The 19,273-nt window shown below is 31.8% G+C and overlaps 1 protein-coding gene across 2 annotated transcripts in view; it reads right to left on the bottom strand.

Moving 5' to 3' along the window:
- Nucleotides 1-13,531, bottom strand: part of LOC116765560 (netrin receptor UNC5B-like) — a 34,103-nt gene extending 20,572 nt beyond the window's left edge. For both annotated transcript variants that reach the window (XM_032655070.2, XM_032655069.2), the window contains exons 1-3: nt 13,313-13,531; nt 7,268-7,353; nt 2,844-3,416 (exon numbers count right to left, since the gene is read on the bottom strand). In XM_032655070.2, the coding sequence (XP_032510961.1) occupies nt 2,844-3,416; nt 7,268-7,328 (634 nt within the window). In that variant the 5' untranslated portion in view covers nt 7,329-7,353; nt 13,313-13,531. The remainder of the gene's footprint in view (nt 1-2,843; nt 3,417-7,267; nt 7,354-13,312) is intronic.
- Nucleotides 13,532-19,273: the final 5,742 nt, after the last annotated feature.

A 19,273-nucleotide genomic window follows, 5' to 3' on the forward strand; every position in this document is an offset into this window, starting at 1 on the left:
CTGGGGTGTATACGCTCCATTACTTGCCCGCGTCCTGATGTATACGTCGGTGTGATGTGTTTGCTTAGCTGGCCTGTACTGCGGTTGTTTTAAAAGAGATTTGCTTAGTCTATTGTTTGCCATCTATGCATTTTCAACTAGAGCTTTTCACGGGTTCCTAAATGCTCGGCAGATATATTTGACGATTTTTATCTATAAGCTCAGAATAGCGAAGGAAACGTGTTGTTTATGTGAAGTGTTGATGAGTTTTAACTGTAATATACATTAAAGATACCGAAAACCTCTGGTGCTGGGTATAGCCAAGTATGTTGTAGGTCACGCTATAAACTTTTAAGATCAAAAGACTATTTATAGTATCTTAATGAGAAAATGTAATTTTGTTCGCAGTTGTAAGCGACAGGCGAGACAGATGTTGTAAATTGTAAATGTACTTATTAAAAGCATTTAAGTCAAAACAAATAAATCCATGACACTATAAATTATTTGCCACAATTTTCGACGATACTTAATTCTCCTTGACATATTGTACAGATTATCTTAAAGATACAATGTTGTTTTTGTGTATTCTATTTACAGAAGTTGTTAAGAAATAATTAAATTAAATGTTAAAGATACGAATTTTGAATTATTGCTTTTGTTTCTGTACAAAACGATAGTCCATCTGTTCGTTAGTGTTATCGCAGTACATGAACCGCATTAGACAATGTTGTTATCAAGTCTGTACATAGACATTTTTCATAAAATTTGTCATCGAACTGTTTATACCACCATTACAATATCAAATGCTTGAAAACTATGTCTACTTTTTTACTCATATGAATTTTAAATGAACTTGTAAGAAATCTTTGCCATTATTAATATGTACTGTTTGAGTTTTACATAACGGTCATGGAAGTATTTTTTTCATATTTAATTACAACAAATTACAGTACAATATTAGAGCAATATCCAAATATTATAGATTAACTGACACCGTTACTGAAAAAGCACGCACAGGAACTAATAAACTCTAAATATACCCGTAACAGAAGTGAGATATTCCCATTCGGTTTCTAATTGCGCAGAGCAACGTGTATTACAAACGCCTCTAAATTTACATCCCGACAGTTTTAATTGTTTCGTGAGTGCTTTAAATACACTCCCAAGTGGTATCCGTGTCTATTAATGATGATACCTAAAGAAGAGTGTCGCAGCTAAGCCCTCTGCTCAAGATTTATATGGGCTTCACGTACTTTACTCAATCTAAATTACATATAAAATTTTACGGTGTAACATATGTGTAGCTTATAATAAATTTATCAGTATGTATTATATGACAACTTGTAGGTCCTATTTCAGCAGTAAAATTGTAAGTGACAACGTGTAATCTCAATAAGAAAATCTTCTGAGAGAGTTATTATAATGATAGCGTAAATACGGCAACGTAAAAGCATGTATAAAATCGCAGAACGTAGTCTACTAAATCTTAACATCACAAATATAAATTAAAACGTAACGTCCAAGGTTATTTCGAGTTTCCCTTAAATTCGAAAAAACAAATTGAGATAAAATTTAACCAAACAAAGTTTAATCATCCAAGAAATAAAATTTCATTAAAAACTTTAAGGCGTAATGTTAGCCCGCCGATGGGTATAAGTGATAAGTGGGTAACACTGGCAGTTTGCGCAATGCTATAAATTCAACGGCTCGGTTTCATTTCCTGAATAAGATTCGAACATATAACTATGTCGGGGTATACTCGAGTCTGACTCTATAAATCAAGGATTAAAGGAAACCGTGACACGTAATTATTTTGTACCGTAATGTGCAAAAATATTCAAATTGTTGACTTTTTTATAGTATACATTCTTTTGGACAAATAAAAAAATGTGAGTGGTTTTTAGATAGGCGTGTTGAATAAAAATTCCAACTATTTTGTTGTTGAAACATATTTCATTAGCTCGCGGGCCAATAAATCTATAATGCATTTTTGACTGACTTATTTAACGGCTCGAAAGATTTACATCAACTATGGATTGAATTTAATCGAACCGCTGTAATGGATTTTATAAGTCATACATCTCTAACACGGTTAATAGCGAGGTTTAGTTACCATTTGTCTTGTCAAAATAAATCACGAATAATTGTATTTATATGTAAATTATTAATTACTTTTATATTTAGATGTACATGCTGTATGACCAATGCTTCATACAAATTGAATGAATAACGTCCATGTTATAATTCAAATTCACATTAATGCAACCATTATTTAAGTTTCTATTTGATGGCACGAATGATTTATATGGAACTGTTGTTTTACTCACTCAATACTCACAAAATATTATATTTCATCAAAACATATATATTACTACTACTGAGATAAAATATTTGTGATTTTAACCGTATTCATACTTATTATATATATATTCTGTGATAAAACTAAGTTGAAAACTTACTCTAAAACAATTGTTATTTTTGCAATAAATTTATACATACGTCATACATATGAGTAGTATGTACCTTTTGCTTACAGAGTTTCACAAGGTTGAAACGAAATCAATTTTTTAGAACAGAAAATATTAGTATCTTCAATCCATCAAAAAAGTGAGCGATAAAGTAGGTTACTCAAAAATAGCTAACGGAAACTCTCAAATTATGAGTTTTAACGAAACGTTGCACCACGGCTCGTTTCCACCGGATACTAGCGTTAAAACTGTTTCAATCACTGAATATTACTTCATTAATGATTTTATAGTTTTGATATAATATGTATTTTTTTCTTTTCCAAAATGAAGTAGAACGTAGAAATAAAATACAAGTATAATAATAAAATGGAATTAATATAAGAATAAAATACTCACAAGCAAGCTCGACTATAGCTGGCTGACTTTTTATGTCACCGCGGCTACTCCAAGCATGGCACGTGCATGAAAATCTGTCCTCACCAAAATATTCTTCTAAATGATCTCTTGTCACGTTGCATTCGGCTTCTACGATTCGAATACCATTCTGTGGGTCCACAAATTCAAATTGCGTGCTCCCAACTGACCGCACCTCATTACACTTAAAATACACTTGAAGAGCATTTGCCGCTCTACACCTCAACATAGCCGGCTTATTACGGACCACATACGCGTTTTGAGGTTCCAATAGAAACATAGGAAGATCATCTGTTGAACTGTGAAGAAGGTGATCTCCAGATAAAGAGGGTAGTTCGTCTGCATCCTCCCTGTTCTCATGTTCATCTTCCTTTCGAGTTTCGTGATCATAATCTTCTTCCAAGTAATCGCGATGGTGAGGTACAGGATTATTCTTTTCTGAGTTATATGGATCTAATGCTTCAACGCCAGCTGGGTGTGTATACTCCGGTCGCAATGGAATCGGCGGTGTTTGAGCACTTGTTGTATGCTCAGGCTCAGTGGAGCTTTGTTCGTCTGAAATAAATTAAACATTTTAGAGTGGTCGTTATAAACATAAAAATGTGTTTAATTGGTTTATAATCCATTTCGATTGCGTAATAAATTTGGCAACTGTCATAATAAAGCGGCCCTCGAATGCTTTCATCGATTTCTCTCAAGTCCACACCTGGTTTGACGCCTCACTCGCTCCTGTTTACATGCAAAACATAGCTGATATTTGGATATGCTATACCCCACTTTCCCGGTCCCGACGAATTTGTTACAAAATAAACCTAAAGTGGATGCTGTAAAGTTAAATATCCAACCAGATGAAACCTAAACACCCTCGTCAAAATTTCGCTTAGGAATTGTTATCAGTACATCAGTGTATGTTACTCTTACAACAGTGTTGACAGTAATGCCTCTAGGATTGTATTATTATTTGAAACGAATGTTATAGCACGAAAATAAACCGCAATGCGAGTGGAGCGAGGATAACTTAATTAGTTTCACTTCCGTTCTGTATATTTCTATTTCCGTTTTCGTAGGGACCGAACGCTATTTCCTTCTCGATTCTATTTTTCTTTAATGGAATCTGTTTAGAGCACCTTTTTTCTTATTTTCTTATTACGCTGGTATCACCTTTATTAAAATAAGCTGATGTTACATCTCAAACAAACTAAAAGACGGTGCGATATAAAAATGGTTAGGACAACTTGTATAAAATAATATTACATACCAAAAATATCAAGGTATCTTCTACCGAGAATAGAAGGCACATAAATATTTACAAAGGCTATATGCGGCATCGCTTTATTTATAAATATCTAATGGTTAAAATCGATATAGATATTTCTGTAATTTCAGTTCAGGTCACGTACTTATTTATGCTGACGTCTATAAATTATATATTCTCTTGAGCGGTATATCGAAGAATTCTATCGAGAACATTTTGTATCGTTCTATTCAAATCTTGTCGTTTTAGGTGCAGACAATCCGTCGATAGTCTAAATTCATCAATTTAAATTAGTTTTTATGGAATGGTTTGAATTCTAGTTATAAATATCAAACATATTTGTTTATCTTCAACGTAACACAAAATTCTATTTGACCTATAATAGTCCGATTGACTTTTAATATAATAAAAATAATAAACTCGCAATTCGATTTGATTTATGATAAATAATTACAATAAAAAATTGTTTCGAGAAATTTTCTTATCAAAGCTTCTGATACTTATAGCTATAAGTTCAATCATGAATTTCATAATGAGATGTTTATTTAACGTTCAAATACTTTTAAAATGAGAAAACTATAAGCGAGAGAATGAATGCAAATGGATAAATTCTTTGTCGCCGTGACACGAAGCAAAATATGTTAGGTCTGACGAATGTTCGGATTCTTGATGGCTGCTAACGAGATCTAAAAACAAACTAAACCTCATCAGATCACCGTCGACGAGGACTTGAAAGGCGCCGCCGTCTGTCATTTGGCCCGGCATTCAAATAATTAAGACCGAGAACTCTGTTATTTGGGTGCCGGCATTATCTAAGGCAGTTTGTTTTGTATTTAATAGATAGGTGCGATAATAATATTTGACTTAATCTATTATTTATTTATATCAGAAAGTATTTGAAGCTATTGAATTTTTTTTACTAAATACTTATGTAAAATAAATGGGTACAGCGATCAAGTAAACAATACAATAAAAGCTCTTTTGATGTAACACTTGACCGATGTTCTAGATAGACGACTTTATTGATGTGAACTACTTAATCAGCGTCGGTAAAGCATTCTCCAACTTCGATCCGCTCCAACCGAAGAAATGTCTTAATACAAAGAAACGCCATTTGTGAGACACGTTTCAATCGAACTTTGGATTTTATCAAACATCAGTAGTGTTGCACAGTTAAGAATGTACGTATATGATGCTTAGTTCCCAATGTAGCACATGAGGTCGTTCTGAATTGTGGTTTAATGAATTATATATTGATGTATGGAAGGAAGGCTTAACATATTTTCGATTTAAATTTAGATTAATGTAAACGATACAAAACACTTAATGTTTATCACAGTTCCAAACATAACACTTAATCAAATCTCCAAACAAGTATAGGGTAATAGATATTTAAATTTTTTAATGGCTTACTCACACTTCTATCAGTACCGTAACACATAGAAGTAGTAACGCGTTGGGAATGATACTTGAACTAAATATAGACGAATAAAAACTCAGTTTAATGATAGATATCGGACGTTACTCTCGTCTGTTTTTAAGTGCATTGATAAATACTTTAAACTTACGATAGCAATGTAGCATTTTTATCTCTTGAAAGCACAATAAATATAAAACAAATCAGCGTCATACCGTACTGATGTTTCTAATTGACACTAACGTAATAGACTGAAACATGAATAAAATCTTTATTTCTTATAATGTTATCAACAGCCGTGATTTTATATTATATAAATAGTGTTGCTATGTATTGACCTAATGTTCCTTAAGTATTCAGAAGTTTCATTATACGTATAAAATTACATGTCCACAAACTATAATATTGAAGAAAATAAATTTGGTTTTTTTTTTCTTCAAGACGTTTTAAGAAACATGTTTTTACAGTCGTTTTTCTAAGACACATCCGAATACAGTAGCATCATAAAACATTCAGAATGGAACAGACGAGGATGTTCTTTAATACTTGCAGCGACTACTAAATGCACTTAACTGTGAGACGTAAAAAGAAACAACTTAATGGGGATCGGCGATTTGCTCATATGCGCTCTGTAAATCAAATTTCTGGGTGAAAGATGTCATGACTCAAAGTGTATCAGTTGACGGTAAATAACTTATGTTACTTATATTATGATTTGCTGTTTTGTTTTATTTTAAGAACATATACCAACTCGTTGTTTCATATAGCTGATAAATATTAAAAGTTATATTTGACATGTTCTTGGTATCTAAATATATTATTCCCACAAACACACTACACTGGATTAGTTTTAAGATTAGTACACTTAGAACCCACAAGGTGCAAACTCAAGTTTTGAATTACCTTAAAGTACGTTCTTTGTTCGTCAAAACCGACAAATTCTCGCCCTTGTTGCAAAAAAAAAAAATTCAATAGCCAGCCACACCCACAAAAACTTCTTGAATGGCCACCTTTAAGTTGGTAATGTTACTTGATATATAAAGAGTATTCGAGTGACAGTCAAGAGGTTCCCAAACAAGATAATCCCTTTGTTAAACGAGTTATAATGGCATCTCCTGGGTTTTCTATTATTTTCTGTTTCGTTCAGAGCAGCTGTGATCTTAGTCTCGTATTTCACTAAAAGGAAGTCCGGCGACCATTGCAACAGTGAAGCTACAGGTTAAATGTTACAAAGTAGTATTAAATAGTACTTCTTTGTACAACAGTTAGGAGTAAGAGCGGTATTTAAATAAAGATTGAATTTTATTTCCTTTCTTTTTTATAGAACGTTTTATTTTTACACACGATACTTTAAGATAGTATCGTATTTAAAATTGATTGGCAATCAATATTTTAGTTAATTTTTGGTGGCGTAATATTATAAATAAGGTGGAAGTTGATTATCTTATTATCTTTCCATAGATGGTTTTAATGCAAGATTCGTGTTCGGATGTTGCCCGCAGGTCGTCACGATTAAGAGACTTTTTTATTGCAACAGCTTTGGCCCTTTCTAAATCTTTTTGCTTTTTAAGGTAACGTTATAAAAAACATCCACAAAAAGTATGTAGTTTGGTTATACAATGACGACAATTGAGTACAGTTTTATATGTATATTTTAATTTATTATAAAATATCTTATTAACATGTAGTTTAATATTAAAGTATTTTAAGTATTTTATTACTTAATATACTTACCATGTTTATCCGCTAAGACGGCGACCACCCATAGCAGGAGGAGCACGCTCCCGCGCGCCATCTTTTCACATGCGCCCGCGCATCACCTAAAACAATAGACCGTGTTTGAGGACGTGAAAGCGGACCAATATTTGAACACATATTATGTTACTAGGAATGCAGGATATTTGTCATTATAAAAGGGCACGCACGCTAATGATTCATTAATTTTACTAGTATTTACTATATTTTAATGATGCATTTATGTGTTTTAATTCTAAATATATGAATTAATTAAAAAACCGAGCGTTATGAAGGCATTCCCACGTTAATTTTGATCATTTATCATAATAACTTCATATCCGTAACATTACTTAAACCTTAGCTATTATATTCGGGTCTTTTATTATAATATTCGTACACCATAGTGGAACTAATTGGATCCCTTTTTTACGTTTTGGGGAACCATTTTGCCTTAATATTGGACGGCTTATTTTAGTTGCAGAATAAAACAATAATAAAATTCATTAGCACTGAAGCCATTGTATTAATTTGTTTAAAATTAATTTATGGTTCTAAAATGAGTTCTTGATATTGAAATTCTGTTCAATATTAACTTAAAAAACGTTATCATAATTGAGGTGATATAGTTAAAGCAAGACAAGCAAACGTGGGCGGGCGTGTGTAACTTGGATCTGATAAAGCGCATAAAACAGTAGCACCTAGCAAAGGCTTTCATAATTACCGGAGTGATAACGACCGAGATAACACTGTTGAAGAGATTATACTGATCGACGATGCAAACATTGACATTACTTCAGAAATGATTCATATGAGCGACGGATGTCAATAAGAAACGAAAATATTTCATGAAATAGAATACAATAAGAATACTTAGAATTAAATTTGATAATTTTGTTTTTGACCATAAATAAGGCAAACATATATAATAAATATTTTTTGCAACACAACATCTAGACACACGAGAAAGAAAATTAAAGATTTATTTGCCATTAACGACTTATCCATAGGGCTCACTAATCAAAAATGATAAATTTTATATCCAAATTAAGACGACTGAATGAAAAGTTGTATTAATTAGGAATGATTCCCAACTTCCAAACAAATATCGAGTGACTGATGAATTTTGTGAAATAATTTACCTAATGTATGAGTTCGCTTAAATTTTAAATGAACATAACTTCTTCGTCGTTAGTGAGATATTTCAAAATATCTACTAATAAAATGGGAAGTTACAAGTGTTGTAACTACTTTTGACTCCGGTTGGAAGATAGTTTCGAATAAGGCTGAGGTTACATTAGCTTTTGTCACCGATATTTTAGAGATTCAGCAGTTTAAATGAAGTACATCTATAAGGGTACATCTATATAAGTCCTTATATTCTATGTGAGAACAATTAAAAATCTAAACCTCCAATTCGTCAACCCGAATTGATAGAATGATATTGCTTATTTTGCCCTATAATAAGATCCGAGAGCACGTCCCAAAGGAACTCTGTTTTATTTAAGATAACGTACTTCCGTCGCTCTTATCGCAGAGTAAATAACCTCCGGCGAGCTTTTGCATGTTTAATGATGTCTCGTATTACACTGATGAACCTAATGAGCTATAACATATATGTCATGATACGATTACATCATAAACGGTAATGGAACATGCCTCTGAATTGTTATTGGTGTTTCCACGAGACGCATAAGTAAATCAAGTGCTGTTTGTTTCATACTTACAATTGGGCAGTAAGGGTAATTGTGTTTTGTATCCCTTAAAGATATTTCTTGACAAAATATTTTTATTTCATATTGAATTTTGTTTTTAATTGAAGATTGTTTTTTGGCTCCATAAAAAATAATATTTCATTTTTAAACAATAGCTTACTCAAGCGGTAACTTGATGCTTCTTTTTCTCTTTAACGATATTCATGTGACTTCACTCTAATAGATTCAATGTTACTATTAATTTATAAATGCTTCAATTCATGAACATTCCTAGATTTCTCTGTTCGAGAGAATTTATATCATTAATATACAATATGACTGGCGTTAATAGTTGTTGTTCATGATTTAATCGTTTCGTCAGTCCTTATACGATAAGTAGCACAATTATACAAAATATATTGTCACATTTACTATATTTCGAATTATATACAAAAGAATTACTTTAAGTTCTTTAAAATTAATATACTAACTGATTATTCTCGGTGTATTCTCAGTCTTGTTAGTTTGAAGTTTGTCAAAGGATTATATTATACGAACGAAATGTAAGATAATCACCTTGTGTTGTACTGGAAATTCTTAAAGTGATTTTGTCGGGTTTCAGCTTCGAAATTAATTTTACTTAACGAAGGAGAGCGTGTATATTGTACGTATATGATAACCTAAACGCCTGATGGATTCTAAAATTAGTAATGTCTTAAGGTTTAATATACAACTTTATAACGAAATAGAAGTTTAAGTTGATATTTATTTCCTTTTAGACGGAATAAAACCAGTTATATATTATTATTTTTATTCATATAACCTAAATTTGAGTGTACATTATTAATTGAATACCAATAGTTCTACAGGATTATAAAATCCAATAAATTTTGAATGAAAGACCTGGAAACAGTCAATATTAAAAAAAGGACATATAAATATGTTATGTCGTGAAAACAAAGCATAAGAATAACTTAAATGTTCATGTAAAGTGATAAGTATTTGATATAAAAAAATCCGCTAACTAAACGGGCTTGTTAGGAACGCTGCGTGACGTGGCAATAAGACGATAACTAACAGCCGTAAAATCCTAATTAGTGTTGTATTATAACTTTTTTAATCGATCTAACAAAAAAACTCGCAATCGTTAAAGTGTTTACACAGTACGATAATTTTTAAGACTTTCCTTACTGAAATTCAATGGTCCGAATTATTGTAATCGATATATCCTGAAATCTTTTAGAATCAAGAAAATTGAAAGATAAATAATCTAAAATTTAAATAAGTCTTAAAATATTGTAGATAAAGTACCACAACAATAAAGAAAGTCGTTAGAATACAGGAGATGGCATATCTGAAGTAACATGTAACTGTGGGCGTTGGAGACACCGCCGTGAAGAGATTACGACTTCAATGATTTCGTATACAAAGTTTGAATATTCAGTTCAAATGGAGACTCGATCTGAACTCACTATTAGATATCTTGATATAGCTTTCATAAATATTCTTAATATCACGAAGATAGACCCGTTAATAATCGGTTATCGTAACGCAATCGTATCGTAATCGTCGAACGTAAACACGATTGTTAAGATATTAATCTTTGTTCTTGACAAATGGGGCCTTGCGTACGCTTAAACAGCCTTCGGCTAACATGTGAGTAATAGAAAATAATAGGACTTTAAGAAATCGTTTTGGCTATAAGCCAAGGCTCGTATTAATTTCACAATATCGCCTTTATATCCAATAAGGTCATCGAGATAATTATTCCAAATGTTAATTATGTTTAATTAATATACCATATCCATTTATGCTTAGTGAATCTTTTTAGTGTTTCAGATGCTTCACCTACATTTGAATCATAGTCATCCTGGCGCCTTATTATCCATATCTTCCATCACCACGTGACTAAGCATGGTAATGGAGGCGGCATTAACCTATTTTTACAAAAGCATAATGGTGAGTTTTATCAGATCCAAGAAGCGCCCAACAAACGTCGCATACGAAGGAGAGTTTAGATTAACGAGACAATTCTGTCTTTTCTTAAGAAAAAAAAACTAAGGTGTCTTTCGAATCACCCTATATGTTCTGATGGAGCTCGTTTATGTTTAAGAAGACTAGCTTAGTCAGTGCCTTTTTGTTTATATGTCCCTTAGATATTTTACAAAGATAGTCTTTCTATTCAATGCTATAGTAAGTTTTTTGTTTTATATTTGTCAAGATTGTTGCGTGATAGAAACACAAATACAAGTAGTGTGTTTTGTACTAGCTGTGATTTATATTTTAGACCTATATTACAACAAGTGTAAAAACAGTTGCGACATGAAATAACAAAAACAAATCATATTCCTGATAAGGTTCGACCGAATTTCTTATCAGTGTCAAAGGAGAAAACAATAAATTCTATTTTATCAAGAGTAATGATGACTCATATTTCTTAGTAATCAGGCAAAACAAAAAAATTAAGATAAAAAAAATATTTTAAGAAATATCAACGTGATAGATAAAATTAAGATTGACTCCCAAAAAAAAAATGTAAACACATACCATTTTTTATGAACCTACGTATTTATGTAAAACATCTTATCTTCTGAGAGGAGAAATTCGCTCAACCGACAAATAGGCATCTCACTCACTTTTTGTCGTCCGCTTTTACGTTCAACTCCAAGTGACGCGATTGATCTAAGAACAACATCGCATTACACAAACTATTACAAAGGCTTGAGGAAATATGTTTTTCAAGTAAACGGCTTAAGATTAGGTGTATGCCATTCCATACTTAAAAGTTCGGTGAAGATTTATTTGTTAAAGAAAACACGAAATCGTTCCTACTATACTAATTTATAATATATAATTATGTATATATTATATATGTTTTAAAAATATACAAATATTCACAATAGTTCACAAATGTGTATTATAACCATTATTTAATTGTTCCTAAGCTTTTATTAAAATGTCTATTCAATTAATAAATAAATTACTGATTTTGATTTAAAGCTTTTAGATGTAATGCGTTCCATGAATACAGATATAACATTGACCATTGCTTCATTCAATAAGTATTCGCTGTATCCAAAATGCCAATTGGAAGCAATCATTTTGAAGTTACTTATTGATCGTAATAGGTAATTCACATTATAGTATACGATGATATTTCAATAAAGTCTAATTAGGAAGTATATGTGTCTACATAAATCTTAGTGGCGATTCTTTAGTACATAAAGTTAGTTCTCTAATTTTAAGCGGCGGCGATCACAAATCCGAATATGGCTAATATAAAAAAGTATAAATTAAAATTTTGTGTTTTTTTTTCGGGAACATTCTTAAGGAGGTTGTATCCGTTGATTTTTCCAAATGTTTCACAGCTCTATTGGAGTTGAATTCCTGAGTACAGTTGTTTTATTAAATTACTTGAAAATAAAAAAAAAAACTAAATAAGTGTTCTTTGAATACTGCGATCTGTAGAAATTGTGTAATTGTTACTATTAAAATATTTTTCATTTACTTTAACTGCCTATGAGAAGAACATAGAAATCAAAATATAAGTATATTTGATTACGCAATGACGTCACTATCCACGATCGAGTCTAGTAAATAATATAAGTGACATTAATGTATTACCAGACACTGGATTATCTACAACTTTGTTTTTAGTAATTCGAGATACCAATTTTATTTAGTCATTCGATACGAAAACAAACAATGCGGGAGTTTCGGATTTTCGTAGAGATAAATAAACCTGTAAAATTTCCCAGCACTGCAAAAAAGCATTTCTATGTAGAGAACAACTAAGAAAAAAAATAATGAGTTTTAACTTCTACGGAAAACGTATATTCTGATGTAATAAATAATATACATGTACAAATGATGATCTAAATAATATGTTATAATGAAATATGTATGTATAAGTAACAATTAAAATATGAAATGATTAACAATTTATTTATTTCATACAAATACATAGCAATAATAAATAGATAAAAAAAACTTTCATAACGCAAAGGATTACATAAAACTTCCAATAGAGTCTAGTACAGATATAAAAAAATATTGACTTGCAGTGAAAATGTTTTAAAAAACATTTTTCTTTTGTTTTCGATTCATAAAAGGGTAACTGATTAGTATTAATAGTTAGTTATCATACCTTCTTAAGTTTACCCGACCTAAAAGTAAATAAGGATATTTTTGTTACTTTTTGAAAATACACATCGTGATAAAAAATGTATGTAACTAAGTATAATGATACGAATGCTAAATATAGTTAAATTCTTAACAATGTCTGACGAAAGGATAATTAATATCGGCGTGAAAATTAATTGTTATATAGATATAAACAAATAATACTTACACCATACACATTAAATCCGAATCGAATAAGCACTATGAATTAAACATTCACAGAATCTTGAGTTACTAAGTTATGGTAAACAGTTCTATTCACATCACTCGGGTAACAAATCAAGTTTCACTTCACGTATGCAAATGACACCAATGAAAACAGTTTCCACAAATTCGCGGCAACGAGAATAGAAAACTCGTGATATCTTCACGTCCGACATCCGCCGATGTCGCGATTCGACTGCCTTAACCGCTGCTAACAGAGGGGAATCGGGAATGGTGGGGGGTGGGACGCCGCGGATAGGGAGACTCCAGAAGAGATAACTTTTGATCTTTTTGGTAACATAGAAGGTTTTAATGACACACTCACATCTGGATATTCGATAGAAAAAGTGCACGCCGTAAGTGTTAATGCATGTCAAGGGCTCAGTGGAAACGATGTGTTAGAAAAAGTGAAGCGAAGGTTGCGGGTGACATTTTTAAAAATAACCCAAATTGAGTTAGAGACAAACAGTCGGAATGATTGGCAGTAAAATATGTCTGAACGACAGAAACGTTTTAGGTGAGATTAAAATCTCCTCAGTGCGATATTGGATGGAGTTTGAATATTGCGTGGTACCTACATTCTTCCGTATTATTTTCACATCATCGCAGACGTCTCGTGGCAGATATTGCACAAGACCGTTTTTGTCGCTGCTCGCACATGTCAGGGGTAGGACAAAAGGCTAAGGAACAGAGCAGGTACAAAGGATCCCAACCCCGCTTCAAGTTACAACGGATCCATAGATTAATGACGGGAACATTGTAGAGTTAAGAACCCAAAAATTTACAACTGCATTGTACTGTGCGTGTAACAAAAGAGTACAAAAGAATGGATAGGCTTCTGTTATTAACGTATCGTTTATCGGTTCCCTGATTTTCTCACTTTCATGTAATACGAAGTCCATTATAATCTTGAGATTTTTTTTCATATATTTTTGCACTGCAGATGTATTGTGGGCGTGTTTTTCAAGCAGCATCAAATAATAACACGGTATGCATATTATGATACATGACACATGCTATTAAACAATTTTTACTAGAATTTATTTGTATTATATACTTATGTTTCAACTCTGTTCTACTTCCATAATCTTCTTAACCGTGGTAGGTAATGTAATGTCAAGTTAATCCTATTATAAGATAGTATTATAAGGAAATAGCTTAAAATATTGTTTAAGAGTATTTTTAAAACCTATCAACAAAGTTAAAAAAGAAATAAATGTCCAATTCACACAAGTGCATTAGTAAAACCTAAAATATTCAAAGCTCATCTATAACAAAAGCTGTTTGATACCACACGCAAGTGAGATAGTCAAACAGTAGTTTAGTATTAAGCTATAGTCACTGACTGTAATGAGTAATGGTTGAGAGTTCATTACTCAGCCGCCCCGCGGTACTCGTCATCTGTCAGCGCTGTCTCTTAGCGGCATCGTTCAAACTCCGCGTTCCTACACTTATCTAGTGTGAAATACTAAGATAACGGTTCTCGGTGTTTGTCTTGTACGAGTGAAAGCATGACGAGTATTTCAAGCAATTATGAAGTTTAATTGGTTATTTTGATATAAATATACGAGTTCCAATAACTGAAGTTTATTGCTAACAAGTGAACTGAACCCTTTGACATAGTTTTTGTAATCTCTGGGTGGTGTATTTTTTACAGTCGTAACTACCTTACTTATGATTTTAACAGCCGGTTCTTTCTCAACTGCACGCCATATGCGTGCACCCGTTCCGATTGCAATCTCGGATTTGGCCTTAAGGAATTTATCACCTCCATACAGTTAATTTTCATCACCGACGCTGATATGTAATTCCATTATGTTTATCTTTTGTAATCTACAAGTATTGTGACATCATATTAAATTTCCAATTAATAACTGAAGTAGAGTTAGTATTAAAATGATTTAGTTTTTAAATAAAATCTGTTTTTAATTTAGGTATCATCAGATCATATAGATATATTGTAAAGTAATTCGAATTTCTGTCTTTCCTTATATAAGTCACATGTCTTTTATTAACATATCATAAAAGCATCCTTCGTTACAATACGATTCAGAATTTTTACTAACGGTCCCTCATCCATAAATATAAGACGTTTAAATTATCTGATTGCTGCTCAGCGATGCTTCTTACCGATAAAAATATGTGTAATGTAATCGATATCTCATGATTTAATCAATTAAAATTTTTAGTTCCTCGTAATGGCATGTTAATTGTCTCATATGTAATTCTCTTATGGTAATGTCTTCATGTTGTTATTATAATCTGACTAAATTTATTTCTTCACTTTAAGTGACTTATGTTTTTTCGTTCACCGCAACATATTTTTATATCTTCTCGTAAAATTTTAAGATTAATGTAATAAAGGTAATATAAATATTTATTATCTTAATAGAAACCTATCTGCATTCTTATAACCGTTAACCTAAATGGTAAATTGCCCAAACATTTCTCATTACCAAACAATTTGATTACGGGTAATCTATTGAATTTAATGAAAAAATATATAATACTTGTTATAATTCAAGCGATGTTTCTCATACCGGATCCCCTGACGTTTTAAAACCGAAATATTCGTAGATAATTAAAAAGCTCCTCGCTGATTGCTTCCAATTTCTTCTCGGCATGTTAATTAATCTATACAAATTGTAGGCTCTAATTTGTCTGCCTTTGACCACCACGTACAAAAATTTAATATAAGAAATGTAAACAAAACTTAAGATTTTTATTTTCGTGAAACCAGAGAAGGAAACAGCTATTTATTTTAATATTGACTTAAAGCCGAAAATGTTTTATTAACTGAGATGATCTGAAATTCTCCCTATTAACATTTACCTCAACTTAGAAACATTAACTCCTGTATGCTGGTGCCGCATATAGTTGTCATGCAAGGCTCGTCTCATCTATCCGTCCGTCGCGTGTCGATGCAGTACACCTATCAAGAATGCACTCTCAATGTATAAAGTACTTTATGAATTATCGGCTTTATAAGAATCCTATAAAAACAATGAACATTTATTTCATAATGTTTTTTTTTTTTTAATTTTAGGGAAGTATTACTATTTTCGGATCTTTTTTATTCTATTCGTGTGTTTTATAATATACTTAATATTTTATTTCTTAGTCCAATTTTATTTAAGAAAGATAGTCTTAAAAAATGATTGGCGATGTCATGTTTTGTTATTATCATGAGTATACGTCTGTTATAAGTTTTTGTTGCAGATAAATAAAGAAAGTTGTTCCAAATACATTTTTTTTTCTAAAACTATCTTTTTCTTAGTATTTAATCACAAATGGTTAACGGTCAAGAAGACTCGAGTCGTGACTGTAGTGATGCAATGGCACTGAAACGCTTTATAAATTAAAATATTAGGGATCCGTGAAAGCGTACGCAATTGACCGATGGTAAGTCATTCTACAGAGTAATGTTGTTTGTAAAATGACTGTCTCACGACCGTTCTAATAGGATTTGATATTTCTTACCTTATCAAGATCTAATTTAGTTAGTCTCTAAACTAGAATATAATGACCGTGATTTATTTAATTTAAATTTTCATACGTTAATTATTTTTCATTACATATAAAAAAAATTACCTACAAGTATGTTCATTGTACGTACTCTATCATCTTATCAACTTTTTTACCTTATTCACTATTATGAGTGTTATAGTTTTAAGTCTTTTAATAAGCCCCAGAAGACTGAACATACTCTTCATAACTCACATTCATTAACCGTCATATTCAGTGACGGTATTGACTATGTGAGAACTTTTAAATTACTTCCCCTCAAAGTCAATCGGGCAAACATTGAACATTATAAACTTACACGTGGCCAAGCTTTTTTAAACAGAGGCTTAAATGCGTCAGCTATTAAGGACATACATACAAAAATTTATATACAATATATTTAGATCAACGATTATGTCTGTCAAATTTTCTATGCATTTTTAACTCAACAAACAAATAAAAAAAATGTTTGCGTCTAATCAATGAATGAAGCTTAATTATGTACTTCGATAATGAATATGGTTTTGTTACTGTCTTCAATTAAATCACTCCTTCATATCTACTTCATTCATTTGACAATCAATATTATTATTGAGCGCTTAAATTAATTCCGCTCTGACGTTTTAGTTGCCCAAACTCAAACCCAGAATCACAAAATTGATGAAATAGGAGCTATTGAATCTTGCTTACGCTACGCAGAGTTTGTTGGTCACTACCAACTTTAATTATTGCTTCAGAATGTTCTTGCAAATTTTCAAGTATTACTGAATATCTAATATTTTACGTGACTTTGTTGATAATATGTCGAGAATCCATTACGCCCTTTAGGGACTTTTTTGTCGCTCGACTGTCCTTTGTTAAAAAAGTGATCTTTCGTTACGGTTATGCTTTTCCGTTTGCAATTTAATTTTAGTATTTCGTTAACATAACGAATAAAAAGTTTCTATAAGAAATTCCGTGTTTGGGATTTGGACTAGGCTATTATCTATATAAACTATGTTTAAATATAAGGTTACAACTTTAATATAAGATAAACTTCACCCTTTTTTTAAAGTTTAATATACGTTAAAGACAAATACCGTTACATATTAATAGGAATAATTGCCTGTAGATCATTTATCTCCAAGTCGTTTACTATCTTTAATCTTCACGCTTTTTTTGCTGCTAAGTGATGACAAAAACACGGCTTGAATACACTTCAATTTTTTTGTCATTCACAAGAGATAAATCTCCGTGAATATTCACGCACCTTTACATCGCAATAAGCTTAAGTTTTAAAATATTATTCGAGTCTTGTGTTTCATTTATATGTTGAGGAAATTATATTTCTGCTTGCTTCGGATTTTATTAATATTTTATTAGTAATAAAATAATCCTACAATTCAATTATCAAAATGTGTGAAGACAGAGTTCCAAGGCGAAGGTGACAAGGCTAACGTTAACGGTGGCTTATTGCAGTTTTATGTAGGTAATAAACCAACTGTCTCCCGAAGTTATTATTCGCATTTTATTTGAATTCGATACTCGATAATATTACGATCTGGGAGGTTTATTCCTTACCGTTATACTAGAAACTTGTAGGTACTGAGACAGCGAACAATTTATTTATTGAGATCTAAACTGGTGTTAGTATTTTTGTTTTGTATTAACATTCAATAAACCGTATAGTGTTCAACGCAATGGCTCGTAAAGGGAACTATGTTTGGAAAGGGACTGAGTTCGCTTGAACACTACTTCCATCATCAAAATCATCATAGATTGATGAAAGAAAATGTATAGAAGCGTCTTTAAAGTTTCAAAAGGGCGATGTTCCCGGTTGGAATATTAAAGTCAAGCCGGCGGGCCGTGTGCTACTGGTGAGGTCGGATCACGAATACCATTTGTCTAGCGCCTGAGGCTCGACAATTTTGCATCCACGCCCTACCACCACATTACACTAGCTACAACAGTTTTAGAGTCCCGCTCCGCTGTCACTACATTATACATACATTTATTTTAATTTATTTCAACAGATGCATTACGCTGTATTTGTGATGTATTATTATTGATATTGTTTTGTTGCGGTTTGATGATTTTTGGTTTGAGAAACTTTAACATAAGGAAGGAGGAGGATTATTGAAATCACATAAAATATTGCATTCACAAAAATTAAAAAGTAACTTATGTTGTTTAAGTAACTAAATTCTTTCAGCTATAAATTCTTTACCGTGTATAGTAAACGGCTCGCTCTTGACCGGTCGTTATTCGATCTAGAAGTGACATTTGCATGTCCGCCTCATGACTCGTTGATAAACATAACCGCTGCAAATGGATTATTTGTTCTGTTATGAACGATAATGGTGAGTGGTTTAATAAACTGCTGACATTGCGAAACTTGATGTGCTCAGGCAGATATTTTTTTATATTGAATATATAATTAGAC

The sequence above is a fragment of the Danaus plexippus genome, chromosome 11 (assembly GCF_018135715.1).
Source record: "Danaus plexippus chromosome 11, MEX_DaPlex, whole genome shotgun sequence".
Classification (NCBI taxonomy): domain Eukaryota; kingdom Metazoa; phylum Arthropoda; class Insecta; order Lepidoptera; family Nymphalidae; genus Danaus; species Danaus plexippus.